At 37.3% G+C, this 13872-nt stretch overlaps 2 protein-coding genes across 2 annotated transcripts in view; both read right to left on the bottom strand.

Annotated features, from left to right (window-relative positions):
• LOC125237382 (facilitated trehalose transporter Tret1-like) overlaps window positions 1-6892 on the bottom strand; it is a 59580-nt gene extending 52688 nt beyond the window's left edge. Inside the window, exon 1 of the mRNA XM_048144398.1 lies at window positions 6807-6892. Coding sequence (XP_048000355.1) covers window positions 6807-6836 — 30 coding nt within the window. The 5' untranslated portion in view covers window positions 6837-6892. The remainder of the gene's footprint in view (window positions 1-6806) is intronic.
• A 544-nt stretch (window positions 6893-7436) lies between these two features.
• Window positions 7437-12499, bottom strand: LOC125237466 (sugar transporter ERD6-like 1). The gene is made up of 4 exons (XM_048144568.1): window positions 12382-12499; window positions 10742-10877; window positions 9110-9255; window positions 7437-8782 (listed from the first exon to the last, which is right to left on the bottom strand). Exons 1-4 carry the CDS (start codon window positions 12418-12420, stop codon window positions 7661-7663), a joined length of 1443 nt encoding a protein of 480 aa, XP_048000525.1. The 5' UTR covers window positions 12421-12499; the 3' UTR covers window positions 7437-7660.
• Window positions 12500-13872: the final 1373 nt, after the last annotated feature.

Raw genomic sequence — 13872 nt, 5'->3', positions numbered from 1 at the left:
ATAGGGACGGGGATAAGAATAGGGATTGGGGTCGGAATAATCGGTCGGCAATCGATATCTAGGCAGTGTAAAATGCAGGTGGCTCAGTGGGAAGGGATTAGTAAGTAGGCATCGGCGAGTATCCTGCATATTACATTCAATGTGCTGTAAGAAGATCGTTGTTTTGCTTGCCTTTTTAACCGCCTTCAAAAAAGGAGGAGGTTCTCAATTCGACTGAATGTTTTTTTTTTTTTTTGTATGTATGTTACTCGATATCTCCGAGGATCGTGGACCGATTTTCAAATTTTTTTTTTTGATCGAACAGGTATAACCCCGAGATGGTCCCATTGGCACCAAGTCGGGGTCTGATGATGGGATCTTGGAGAAATCGAGGGAACTCTTCAAATGTTATAGGCACATGTAATGTTCTTAGTGTATTTTTCAAAAGTACACCAGTATTTACGCCTGATGGTAATAATTTTATGTGGCTGAGCTGATGATGGAAGGTCAACTCCTCAACGGTTAGGAGTTAAAGGATAATTCTTTCACTACTGTACACATATTCGGACTGATACATATAATATCACTAGGAACCACTAAAAATCAACAAATAAATTAACTTTTTAACAAAAAATAAAACCGCCTTCAAAAAAAGCGTGTTACAAAACACGGAGAAACTAAAAAGCCAAAAATAATAAACCATCGAATTCAGATTTCTTATCGGATTGCAATAATCTAAACATCCAAATTATAAACAAATCAATTCTTTTTGGAGTCGGGGCCAGCCTGCGTATGGTTGGGTGGGGCAAACAGGAAATAGCAAGGCGACGAACAGGTCTGGTACCGACTACAAAAATAATTGATTTGTTTATAATTTGGATGTTTAGATTATTGCAATCCGATAAGAAATCTGAATTCGATGGTTTATTATTTTCGGCTTTTTAGTTTCTCCGTGTTTTGTAACACGCTTTTTTTGAAGGCGGTTTTATTTTTTGTTATATATGTTTACGTTTGCCATAAGTATAAGCAAAATGGAAAAAATTTTAAGCGATAATGCAAGGAAGTACTTTTTACCCTACCGACCATAGCGTCGAGATACTGGCTATGTGGGTTGTATGAAGTTTCCCCAGTATAAATATTTATATATGTAAAATACAATATTCGTACCTACTACCTACGCTGTGGTCGCTGTGTAAAAATTCTACAATTATTGCAAGAATTTATTTAAAACAATAGTAATATGTGTAAGGTACAGTCAGCCAAAACCAGACCGTACAGCAAATAGATCAGTTACAAAGGCCCCCCAGTCGAGAATTGCCCCGCTTTACCTTAATCGAAATAATCGCGGACAGATTTATTTGGATGTGTGGTGTGACAAGACTAGATAGGATTCGGAATGAGTATATAAAAGGAAGCCTGAAAGTAGCACCAGTGACAGAGAAATTGAGAGGAAGTAGGTTAGCATGGTATGGGCATGTAATGCGGAGGGATGAAAGCAATGTTATAAAACGAGTGGTAAATATGAAAGTGGATGGATACAATGGTAGTGGAAGGCCTAAGAAAATATGGATGGAATGTGTGAACAATGATATGAGAGTGAAAGGTATTAGTATGGAAATGACGGTTGATAGAGAGAAATGGAACAAGATGATCTGCTGCGCCGACCCCAAATAATGGGAAAAGGGCAAGGGAATGATGATGATGTATTTTACAAAGAAACCTACGGATCCAAATGAAAATCTTATTTTTTGTAAACGTTTCAATAAGAATACTTTTATTACGCGGGCGAAGCCGCGGGTAAAAGCTAGTATTAAATATAGCAATTAGTGATAAATTATGATTTAATTAAATTGTTAGATATCACGTAGGTAGTAAAATTAAAATTAAATTAGCACAGTACGTCTACACGTTCAAAGTTTAATCAAAGAGGATCGGGTATTATAGACCCAGAGCCCAGGCCCGCCAGACCTTCCTCAAATTCTCAAGGATGAAACTTTGGGACAATGTAGAGTTCATATCGGCGGTTAATGTGTGCATATTTTCTAGTTCGGCCCATCGGCCAATTTTTTGCTATCAAGTGATGAAGGTGAAAAAAAAAAGTGCTTACTTTCCTTAAATTCTCAAGGCTGATTTTTATATATGTGTTAGAGCACGTTGTTAGAAATTGGTTATCATCAATGCCAGACCGTTTCCGCCGGCCATAACTTTTGCCAGACGCGACAAAGTTGGCAAAAAACGACTCTAACTTACCTCATTTTCTCAAGCCTGATTTAGATATATGATACGCAGGGACCTATAACTAGACCGTTTGTAAGCAGCCAGACCAATCGGATGGACCCAACCATCCGCCAGACCGACTTAAAGTTTCGATATGAGCATTAGTAGAATTGAAATATTCCGGGTCTATAAAAGCTAAAAACTTGAATTTTCTACATTAAGCTACGTGTATATTGTATACTTGACGTTATAAGCGACTTTCAAAAATTTTACTTCTAAGGAAATAAAAAAATGAAAGTTTATATGTGGTGCAAGATTAATTTTAAGCTATGAATTTTATTTACACTGCGTAAGTACATGTGTATTTTATTATAAATATAACTTTTACCAGACGCGACAAAGTTGGCAAAAAATGACTCTAGCTTACCTCATTTTCTCAAGCCTGATTTTGGTATATGATACGCAGGGACCTGTAACCAGACCGTTTGTAAGCAGCCAGACCAATCGGATGGACCCAACCATCCGCCAGACCGACTTAAAGTTTCGATATGAGCATTAGTAGAATTGAAATATTCTGGGTCTATAAAAGCTAAAAACTTGAATTTTCTACATTAAGCTACGTGTATATTGTATACTTGACGTAATAAGCGACTTTCAAAAATTTTACTTCTAAGGAAATAAAAAAATTAAAGTTTATATGTGGTGCAAGATTAATTTTAAGCTATGAATTTTATTTACACTGCGTAAGTACATGTGTATTTTATTATAAATATAACTTTTACCAGACGCGACAAAGTTGGCAAAAAACGACTCTAACTTACCTCATTTTCTCAAGCCTGATTTTGATATATGATACGCAGGGACCTGTAACTAGACCATTTGTAAGCAGCCAGACCAATCGGATGGACCCAACCATCCGCCAGACCGACTTAAAGTTTCGATATGAGCATTAGTAGAATTGAAATATTCCGGGTCTATAAAAGCTAAAAACTTGAATTTTCTACATTAAGCTACGTGTATATTGTATACTTGACGTAATAAGCGACTTTCAAAAATTTTACTTCTAAGGAAATAAAAAAATGAAAGTTTATATGTGGTGCAAGATTAATTTTAAGCTATGAATTTTATTTACACTGCGTAAGTACATGTGTATTTTATTATAAATTTAAAGAAGAAAAGTAAATTAAACTTTTTTTCGGTCGTCGAACAAGGTGGTTTAAAATTAGTTTTAAGATCGATCCTTTTTAATTTGTGGGCGAGGGACCTCACACTATGTATAAAGGCACTATGTGTATGTTGCATATAATGTCAAATCCCTCGCATACTACAAAAGTTATTTAAGCATTTACATAAGTTCAGTTAAAATGAGGTGGAAAGTATAAGTGTATATGTTGTGTACACACGTAAAGTATTCTAAACTTTTTATAACGGCATACATGTATTTGAAGAATGCCAAAAATTTATTCGTGTCTGAAAATTCAGCATCTCCGACATGGGTTATAACGGGGTTGATGATGTTCGTATTGAGTACAAATGTTTAAACTTCCTAAACTTGTAATTCTAAAGTTCGTCACTTAGGTATGTTACCATGTTTTGTAGGAGAAAGGAAATTCGTTTAGTTATATACCGTTGTAACATTGATTGTTTACTTCTTTGAATTGAATATTTAATTTATAATGCATTGTACCAATTTGTTTTTTCCTTGTTTACGTTATTTATAATATAAAATTCAATTCGTTATTCAAGTTTTTAGCTTTTATAGACCCGGAATATTTCAATTCTACTAATGCTCATATCGAAACTTTAAGTCGGTCTGGCGGATGGTTGGGTCCATCCGATTGGTCTGGCTGCTTACAAATGGTCTAGTTACAGGTCCCTGCGTATCATATATCAAAATCAGGCTTGAGAAAATGAGGTAAGTTAGAATCGTTTTTTGCCAACTTTGTCGCGTCTGGTAAAAGTTATATTTATAATAAAATACACATGTATTTACGCAGTGTAAATAAAATTCATAGCTTAAAATTAATCTTGCACCACATATAAACTTTCATTTTTTTATTTCCTTAGAAGTAAAATTTTTGAAAGTCGCTTATTACGTCAAGTATACAATATACACGTAGCTTAATGTAGAAAATTCAAGTTTTTAGCTTTTGATAGACCCAGAATATTTCAATTCTACTAATGCTCATATCGAAACTTTAAGTCGGTCTGGCGGATGGTTGGGTCCATCCGATTGGTCTGGCTGCTTACAAACGGTCTAGTTACAGGTCCCTGCGTATCATATATCAAAATCAGGCTTGAGAAAATGAGGTAAGTTAGAGTCGTTTTTTGCCAACTTTGTCGCGTCTGGCAAAAGTTATGGCCGGCGGAAACGGTCTGGCATTGATGATAACCAATTTCTAACAACGTGCTCTAACACATATATAAAAATCAGCCTTGAGAATTTAAGGAAAGTAAGCACTTTTTTTTTTTCACCTTCATCACTTGATAGCAAAAAATTGGCCGATGGGCCGAACTAGAAAATATGCACACATTAAACGCCGATGTGAACTCTACATTGTCCCAAAGTTTCATCCTTGAGAATTTGAGGAAGGTCTGGCGGGCCTGGGCTCTTGATCTATTATAGAAAATTACTGTCGAAGTAAAATGTGTAATCACAGTGCATAAACTGCCATCTCTTGACACAGGCTTAAAACTTTTGAACCTTAGTTTTGACAATTTGGGCCATATTCTTAGCTTGATATGTTTTAAAATGTCAAATATTAATATTAGCGCCATCTAGCTGAGCGTACCCCAAAGGTGTAATGCCATCTAGGCCACCGTACCTTTTTCTGTATGGTACTGAGGTACGTTTTTTTATTAAACTTTATCTGTCTATACGGAGTTATATATATCTTTGGTTTAATTCAGTACAGGTAGGTTATTTGACGACCGGTCTGGCCTAGCGCGTAATGACCCTGCCTGCTACGCCGCGGTCCCGGGTTCGAATCCCGCTAAGAGCATTTATTTGTGTGATGAGCACAGATATTTGTTCCTGAGTCATGGATGTTTTCTATGTATACACCGTATTTCACTTAACACTAAAAACCTGAAAACAGTTTGTTCAGAATCGAGAGTAGAATCGATTGAGCTATATCTTGATGGGGGTAATATTTTTATTTAAATTTGTATCATTAGTTATTTTTAAGTGCCTATTCTATTGTACTCGTAAGACAACATTGTGTATATCGAATTGCTAGAGGTTGTTTACCTTTTTCAGTATTTAGGGGTATTAATACTGGCTGGTTACTTGAACGATTATTTTTTCCGCTACGAGTTTGACGTTGTTTGTCAGTTTAAACTTAATGTTTATCATAAGTCATAACAAATTGAACTCGTACCTAATTACAACCTTGTCATTTTGAATATTGGGTTTAAATTTGCTTACCTGCCCAATTTGAAGTTTACTGTGACAAAGCTTTAAAGTGTTTTACAATGACATCTTAGCTGTCTATTGGTAAACCTTATGTCGTTGCAGTAACGTACACAAATAAATAGTTTTATGGTTTATGGTCGAAGTTAGCAATTATTTTATTGAGTGTAGAGCTAAAAGTCAAGTAGAGCTGTACAAAAAATTAAAAATTCAATTAAAAAAAAAGTAACCATCAGATTAAAAGAGAATACTCTAGATGAGTTTAAAAAAATAAAAATCAGTTGGGGTGTCTGAGGTTTTGAGTGTTACCGGAAACACGGTGTATAAGTATTTGTATATTAAATATATCGTTACCTGAGTACCCACAACACAAGCCATCTTGAGCTTACCGTGGGACTCAGTCAATATGTGTAAGAATGTCCTATAATATTTATTTATTAGGTTATTAAAATCAAGGTACCTATCTACTTGACCTATCATCCTAAGCCGCCCCACATCTAGCGTCTCGCCAGCGTAGCGTCGGGCCAACTGTATGGAAAAAGACGCCGCGTCGACGTTCCGCCGGCCTACATTTGGCCAACGCGACGCTACGCTACGCTCGCGAGACGCTAGATGTGGAGGGGCCCTAAATGGTTAGGTACTTTGTTGACCCATAAAAACCTATTTAAAGAGTTCAAGGTGTTAGGGATGAGGTGGGAGAGGTTACCCTAACTGCCCAAGACCGGAGTAAATGGAAATATAATTTGTAAAGTAGGATGTAAAGAAGAAGATGAAAATCTATTTAATAAAATTCAAAATAACGACTGTAATATTTTTGTCTACGCACGCTGCAGTTTTTATGAGTCATAATCCTCCTTGCGTTATCCCGGCATTTGCCACGGCTCATGGGAGCCTGGGGTCCGCTTTGAAAGCTAATCCCAAGATTTGGCGTAGGCACTAGTTTTTACGAAAGCGACTGCCATCCGACCTTCCAATCCGAAGGGTAAACTAGACCTTGTTGGAATTAGTCCGGTTTCCTCACGATGTTTTCCTTCACCGAAAAGCGACTGGCAAATATCAAATGACATTTCGCACATAAATTCCGGAAAACTCATTGGTGTGAGCCGGGGTTCGAACCCGCGACCTCCGGAACGAAAGTCGCACGTACTTACCGCTAGGCTACCATCCCTTGTACACACTTAAAATAACACCAACTTACTTGTCTTAAAAACGGTGAAATTGTCTTCATTTCTGCTTCGTTTCACTTATCCACTCTGACAAAATAAAAAGAAGTTAAAATATCCATCCGCGCTTATCCTCAGACGATATTCGACTGATCCTAATGACATAACTGTAACGGTAAATGTAAGAATTGGACAACTAATGACATAATAATCTCCGGTTGCCACACACGACGACAATCAATAAATATCGACTTGGTTGGGCTAATCTGGTCAATTAATGACGGGTTAGAACGCGACCATACGGGTCTCCCCACATCAGTACGGCTACCATGAGATGATACGTGATATGGGGTAATTTCGAATCACAGAAATGCTCCGGAATGTAATTTCGAAAGGGGATCTTGCGAATCCCCGATTGCGAAAATCGAATCTTGATAATATCAAGCACCTAACATATTTTAAAACATCAAAAACAAGGTAGATGCGCTATTTAATTATGATTTGAAACTGAGTGAAAAGGATTGCCACAAAATACTAAAATTAAAACAAATAATTTCTTTTTTTTAATTATTGAGATTAAAATCCTAGTGAAAATTAAAGAATTCACGAATAATACGCACGTAGGTACATACATACAAACTGATGAAGGTTGAAAGAAAGAAAAATAACACTTGATAACATATTTATATTTTAACGGTAATTACTTAGTAGAAAATGGTGGGATTTTATCACAATAGTCTCACTAAACGTCTTTTGACATCAGATATTTAATTGAAATCCCGAATTTGAGTATTTTCAATACTTATATACTTAATAAAGACGACGCCTTTTGGTACTTCGAACCTGCTAAAGAATTCTCATTTCATGAATCTCTTTCTTGTTTTAGTATTCAAGGTAACACATTTTTCTTCTCAGATCCATTTAGTTTTTCCACTTCTTTATCATTTTCAGTATCACATTCTCCTCTAAAATGTTCTTCAATCTGCTGCAGCGTCTTACCTTTCGTTTCTGGCAGTAAAAACCACGCCACTACCAAAGCTGACGTAATTATTCCTGCATACAGTACATATGTCCCTTCTAAACCTACAGAAGATACCAGACCAGGAAAGGTTTTAAGAGCTAAAAATGTTGCTATAGAAATTGCTATTAAACTTGTACTTCCAGCGAGGCTTCTGTATTGTAAAGGAAAAACTTCACCAGCTATCACGCTTGGTAATGGAACCATTCCTACAGCAACAGATAAAACTTGCAAGTTTACTAAAATTCCAGGGATCCATATGGAATCAAATGGTAGGAAGTCATTAGTTTTTGCAAAGATATAAGCTGCTTGAGCAAGATGGCTCCCAGCACAGAGCGCTCCTGTAGCGAACAGCATAGTCCTTCTGCCAGTCTTATTTATAACGTAAACTGCGCCTATATTGAAGAATAATCTCTGAGTATCTAACGCTACCATCCAGACATGAGCATTAATATCCGGACCCATGAGCAAATGCAAAATTCTTGTCGAATAAGCAGCGAACATTGTGCCTCCTGTGAAGTTCAACATTATATATAAGGCAATCATGAGTATTATAGGTTTGTAGACCTCTTTCTTCTTTGCTATTGATACAATCTCTTTTAATCCTTGCTTTGGTTGTTCATCCATCTGTTTACTAGCTTCAATCATTTTATCCAATTCTGGTATTTCTTCTTCTCCCCTCAGCCATATAAAGACTTTTCTGCACTTGTCATATTGTCCTTGTGTTGCAAGCCAGCTTGGTGATTCAGGGGAGTAGATAGTCATGAGAATACTGATGAAGGAGAAGAATAGAGAGATGAGAGCTGTTAGTTGGAAGCTGAGGATGGAGCCGACGAGGTGGACGAAGAGAATGCCGAAGCACTGGGCGAGGGCGATGGTGGTGAGGAAGCCGCCGCGGTTGTGGGGGCTGGTGTACTCGCCGATAAGAACGGAGCGGAGAGGCAGCATCATGCCCATTGACATGCCGTGGAGTATTCGGCCAATGAGGAGTGCCTGGAATTAGAAAATAGGAAATCACAAGAATTAATATTAGGTATTAGTTTTCTCTGCGAGAGATTGGACAAAGATAATGTTATGGCCCGGCATTTTGCCACGGCTCATGGGAGCCTAGGGTCCTCTTTTAAAACGTTATATGGTAAAAAACCTTAATCTTTAATCGGTAGTAAATATAAGTATACCGTGTTTTGCCACAAAACTTGGGCTCTCGTCGTCTTCAGAGAAAAGAGGGAAACATACAATTTCAAGAGTTGTTGCGTATTGCCAAGTATTGCGTAGAATTCCTGGATCTTAAATGGTGTAAAAAAGGTACTACAATTTTACCTCAGAGCTGGTAGCCAATATCATAACGATCCATCCGACCATGACAGGCAATGTGACGGCGTAATGTGCTGCTTTCCGTCCCAGACGACCCATGATTGGAGGAGTCAGGAAGTTACTGAAGAACATGGATATCGCCAAGACAGATGCTGGAATAGATTAAGTTCAAGATTAAAATAGAATTATATAGGAACCATACACAGAATCTCCTCATTTGATGCACCATGTTAGCGAGTGCTAAAGTTTGAAACTTCATCGTGAATATCGTGATATTATTATTATAATAATATGTTTATACTGTTTTGTTTATAGTATCTCTGTCTAACATTGTGACTACAAAGTCAGTCTTATCTTTCGCCTGAGTTTGTTCAGGATCTTGCACAATGCACATATTTTCAGCCACCGTATTAATATAACTACATTTATTTATGGTATGAATAAGTCCGACTGTGTGTCTGTCATACCGTACCTGAGCATTTCTTATTTTTTTGCCATTTCTTTATTTTGATTTTTTTAGGGAATTTTAGGTCAATTATACTCAGAATCACGAGTACTTTCGATCTCACAGGGAGACAAAAACTGTCCCTGGATTTCCATACATTCTTGTTACTTTCCTCTTTTGTTACCCCACACAACATGTACCGAAAATGGTAACAAAATAAGAAAAAATGGTATGGGACAATTTTTTTGACTACTAGGATTTAAAAAGCTAGTGATTCAGTAGAAACAGCATTTTTTTTTTCAAAAATATCACATTTCATAAAAGTGGCAAAAAAAAGAAATGCTCACCTGTGAAAAATTATAAATTGCTCCTAATTTGTATAATATACATTTTCGCGCAACCGTATCCTGATATGTTGAAGAGCAGTGCCGCATTCAGCCATGACCAATGATGTTGCAACACACTGCCCCCGATTTAAGTTTCTGTCATGCACAAGTGTTAACACGTTTGTATATTTATGCAGGACTCCATTTACTCAGTATAATCGTTAGACTGATACATCTGTGGCATCAGAACCCTTGGGAATCCCAGATGTTGCAGCCGTTTTTAGGGTTCCGAAGTTAACTTCGGAACCCTAACTAGGAACCCTTATAGTTTCGCCATGTCTGTCTGTCCGTCCGTCCGTCCGCGGATAATCTCAGTGACCGTTAGCACTAGAAAGTTGAAATTTGGTACCAATGTGTAATATCAATCACACCGACAAAGTAGTAAAATAAAAAGTGGAAAAAAAATGTTTTGTTAGGGTCCCCCCCCCTACACGTAAAGTGGGAGTGTTTTTTTTTTTCATTTGAACCCTAACGTGTGATATATTGTTGGATAGGTATTTAAAATAAATAAGGGTTTAATCAATCGTTTTTTGATAATAAAAATATTTTTGGAAATAATCGCTCCTAAAGGAAAAAAAGTATCCCGTCCCCCCCTCTAACTTTTGAACCATATGTTTAAAAACTATGAAAAAAATCACAAAAGTAGAACTTTATAAAGACTTTCTAGGAAAATTGTTTTGAACTTGATAGGTTCAGTAGTTTTTGAGAAAAATACGGAAAACTGCGGAGTGTAGGGTACACTGAGCATGGCCCGGCACGCTCTTTGGCGGTTTTTTGTCATAAGTTTCAATCAGTAAAGTCACTCACCTATCCAAGATTCCATTTCTTTACTCAGTATAATAGGCGAGTCTGGTTGATGAAGCTGTGGCAGCAATACTCCTGGGAACCCCAGCATGCATCCATGGCCTATGATATTGCAGCATACCGCTGCAGTCACGTAACTCTGCAAATAAATAATAAACATCTTTATCCATACTCATCATCCTCCTTGCGTTATCCCGGCATTTGCCACGGCTCATGGGAGCCTGGGGTCCGCTTTGACAACTAATCTCAAGATTTGGCGTAGGCACTATTTTTACGAAAGCGACTACCATCTGACCTTCCAACCCGAAGGGTAACTAGGCCTTATTGGGATTAGTCCGGTTTCCTCACGATGTTTTCCTTCGCCGAAAAGCAACTGGCAAATATCAAATGACATTTCGCACATAAATTCCGAAAAACTCATTGGTACGAGCCGGGGTTCGAACCTGCGACCTCCGGATCGAAAGTCGCACGCTCTTACCGCATACTAATATTATAAAATGGGAAAGTTTGTGTCTATTTTTTGCCCGTCTTTCACGGAAAAACGGAGCGACCAATTAGGTAACGTCTTTTTTTAACGTGATTTTAAGTGGATAGTTGAAAAACGGAGAGTGACATAGGCTACTTTTTGTCGCTAACCCCCCCACTTCCCTAAAATGTGGGTGGAAGTTTGTATGGAGCACTGCGCAGTTTTCGAATTAACGCCAGCGAATCCGCGGGCAAAACCAAGTTATCATAAAACAAATAACTAGTCAATAAAATAGATTAGTAGTTAAGTTATGACACTTGAAATTGAAATAAGTATCGTACTTTGTAAAAGTGACGAAACCTTGAGTTGATGTTGAAGTGTTTAACCACAGTATAATAAAGAGTACTAACGTACAGTATGGCCACTCCCGCTCCCCGCTGAAATTGCCGCCCACCCCCTCTCGGTTACCTCACAGTTACCGCCTGTCAAAAACGCAAACAGTCGACCTGTCATATCTCACTAATACAAGCATGGTACGCGTTCACCTACACGAGCTTAGACTATGTGCTAGGAACGCGCCTCTTTCATATATTTGATCGCCAGTGTCCGAGGTGTGGTTTGACCATCTAGTTATTTAATATCGCGGCGATCTATTGGTTTTCCTAAGAAACTACTTTGCTACGGTGAAACCTAACATATTTTATTTTCGTTTAGTTAAATATGTTGAAAGGACTAAACGTATAACACAATAAGTTGCCAACGATATTTTTTGATCCCCGGCACCATGAAAATAGTATGTAGGTAAATAGTTGTTTTTTTTATAATAGTTAAGATATAAAGGATAAACGAGGAGACAGATCGACAAACAAGGGTGCGATTACCACTGTATACAACACCAGAGGAGTGAGAAATATGTTGCCGGTCTTTAAGATGGGATTCCCCTCTGGTAAGGGGCTGCGCAAAACCAAACTAATCCATAGTCAATTCAAATGAATGCTTTGAATTTTGAAATTTAAAACATATAGAGGTAAGTTTTGCAAATCATCATGAGGACACAAATCAAAAATGGATCACTCTGCTAGCTGTTGTGAAGAAAATACACTTTTCTGATCACTTTTTGAATAAAAAGGAGTCATTTTACTAGCTGATGTGATGAAAAAAACTATACTGAACTTACCTGTTTAACAAACGGCGAAAAAATACTCTTTTTCCCCATTTTATTCACTTTATATTTAAAATATTTCACAAAATTTGCACTATTTATTTATTTGATCATACTGCATTCTTATCTATCCACTGACGATCGTATACTAGTAATTTTGCTTCATGTGATCTTGAAAATATCTTATCGGTATTATTATTATCAGAAAAAGATCTCATATTAGATTATTAATAAGTACCTAGGCATAGCATATTTACCTATAGAACTCGCGATGAATAAAATATAGGAATATCAGAATTTTTTGTAATTAAAATAGCCTTTTTTAGGGTTCCGTAGTCAACTAGGAAAACCCTTATAGTTTCGCCATGTCTGTCTGTCCGTCCGTCCGTCCGCGGATAATCTCAGTAACCGTTAGCACTAGAAAACTGAAATTTGGTACCAATATGTACATCAATCACGCCAACAAAGTGCAAAAATAAAAAATGGAAAAAAATGTTTTATTAGGGTACCCCCCCCCCTACATGTAAAGTGGGGGCTGATATTTTTTTTCATTCCAACCCCAACGTGTGATATATTGTTGGATACGTATTTAAAAATGAATAAGGGTTTACTAAGATCGTTTTTTGATAATATTAATATTTTCGGAAATAATTGCTCCTAAAGGAAAAAAAGTGCGTCCCCCCCCCTCTAACTTTTGAACCATATGTTTAAAAAATATGAAAAAAATTACAAAAGTAGAACTTTATAAATACTTTCTAGGAAAATTGTTTTGAACTTGATAGGTTCAGTAGTTTTTGAGATAAATACGGAAAACTACGGAACCCTACACTGAGCGTGGCCCGACACGCTCTTGGCCGGTTTTTTTCATAAGTACCATTAACACTACACGGCCACTTTTCATCATCGCACCGCTCGCCATCGACAGGGCGCTCAATCAACATACCACACATTGCAACCTAAATGGTCGCGCACCATGCTGTTTCATAAGAATTTCCTCCCGCGAACGCTCCGGCTGTGGAATGAGTTCCCTGCCGAGGTATTCCCGATGAACTACATAGAGTATGGGGTTCTTCAAAAAAGGAGTGTACAAGTTTCTAATATATAATAACCTAACCACAAAATTAAAATTTTTAAAAAACCCCCGACCGCGACATAGACCGATTTTCATGAAACATGATGGCTAAGAATACTCCCGACTAACTCAGCTTTCAAACAAAGAAACTAAATCTAAATCGGTTCATCCGTTCGGGAGCTACGATGCCAGAGACAGACACACACACAGACAGACAAACAGACAGACAGACAGACAGTCACGTCAAACTTATAACCGTCGTTTTTGCGTCGGGGGTTAAAAAAAGGAGTGTCGATTGAAACCGCAAACAAGCCAATATTTAAATCTTGATAAAGTTTATGCCAGATTACTTCAAATCGGATTAAAGCTGCAAGTATTAGCATAATCAGCATAATCATGCGCTAAGATTTTTATGATTTTAGGTATTATAATGT

Source organism: Leguminivora glycinivorella, chromosome 21, assembly GCF_023078275.1.
Source record: "Leguminivora glycinivorella isolate SPB_JAAS2020 chromosome 21, LegGlyc_1.1, whole genome shotgun sequence".
Lineage (NCBI taxonomy): Eukaryota > Metazoa > Arthropoda > Insecta > Lepidoptera > Tortricidae > Leguminivora > Leguminivora glycinivorella.
The sequence above is the reverse complement of the archived record's forward strand: the minus strand, read 5'-3'. Positions and strand labels throughout refer to the sequence as shown.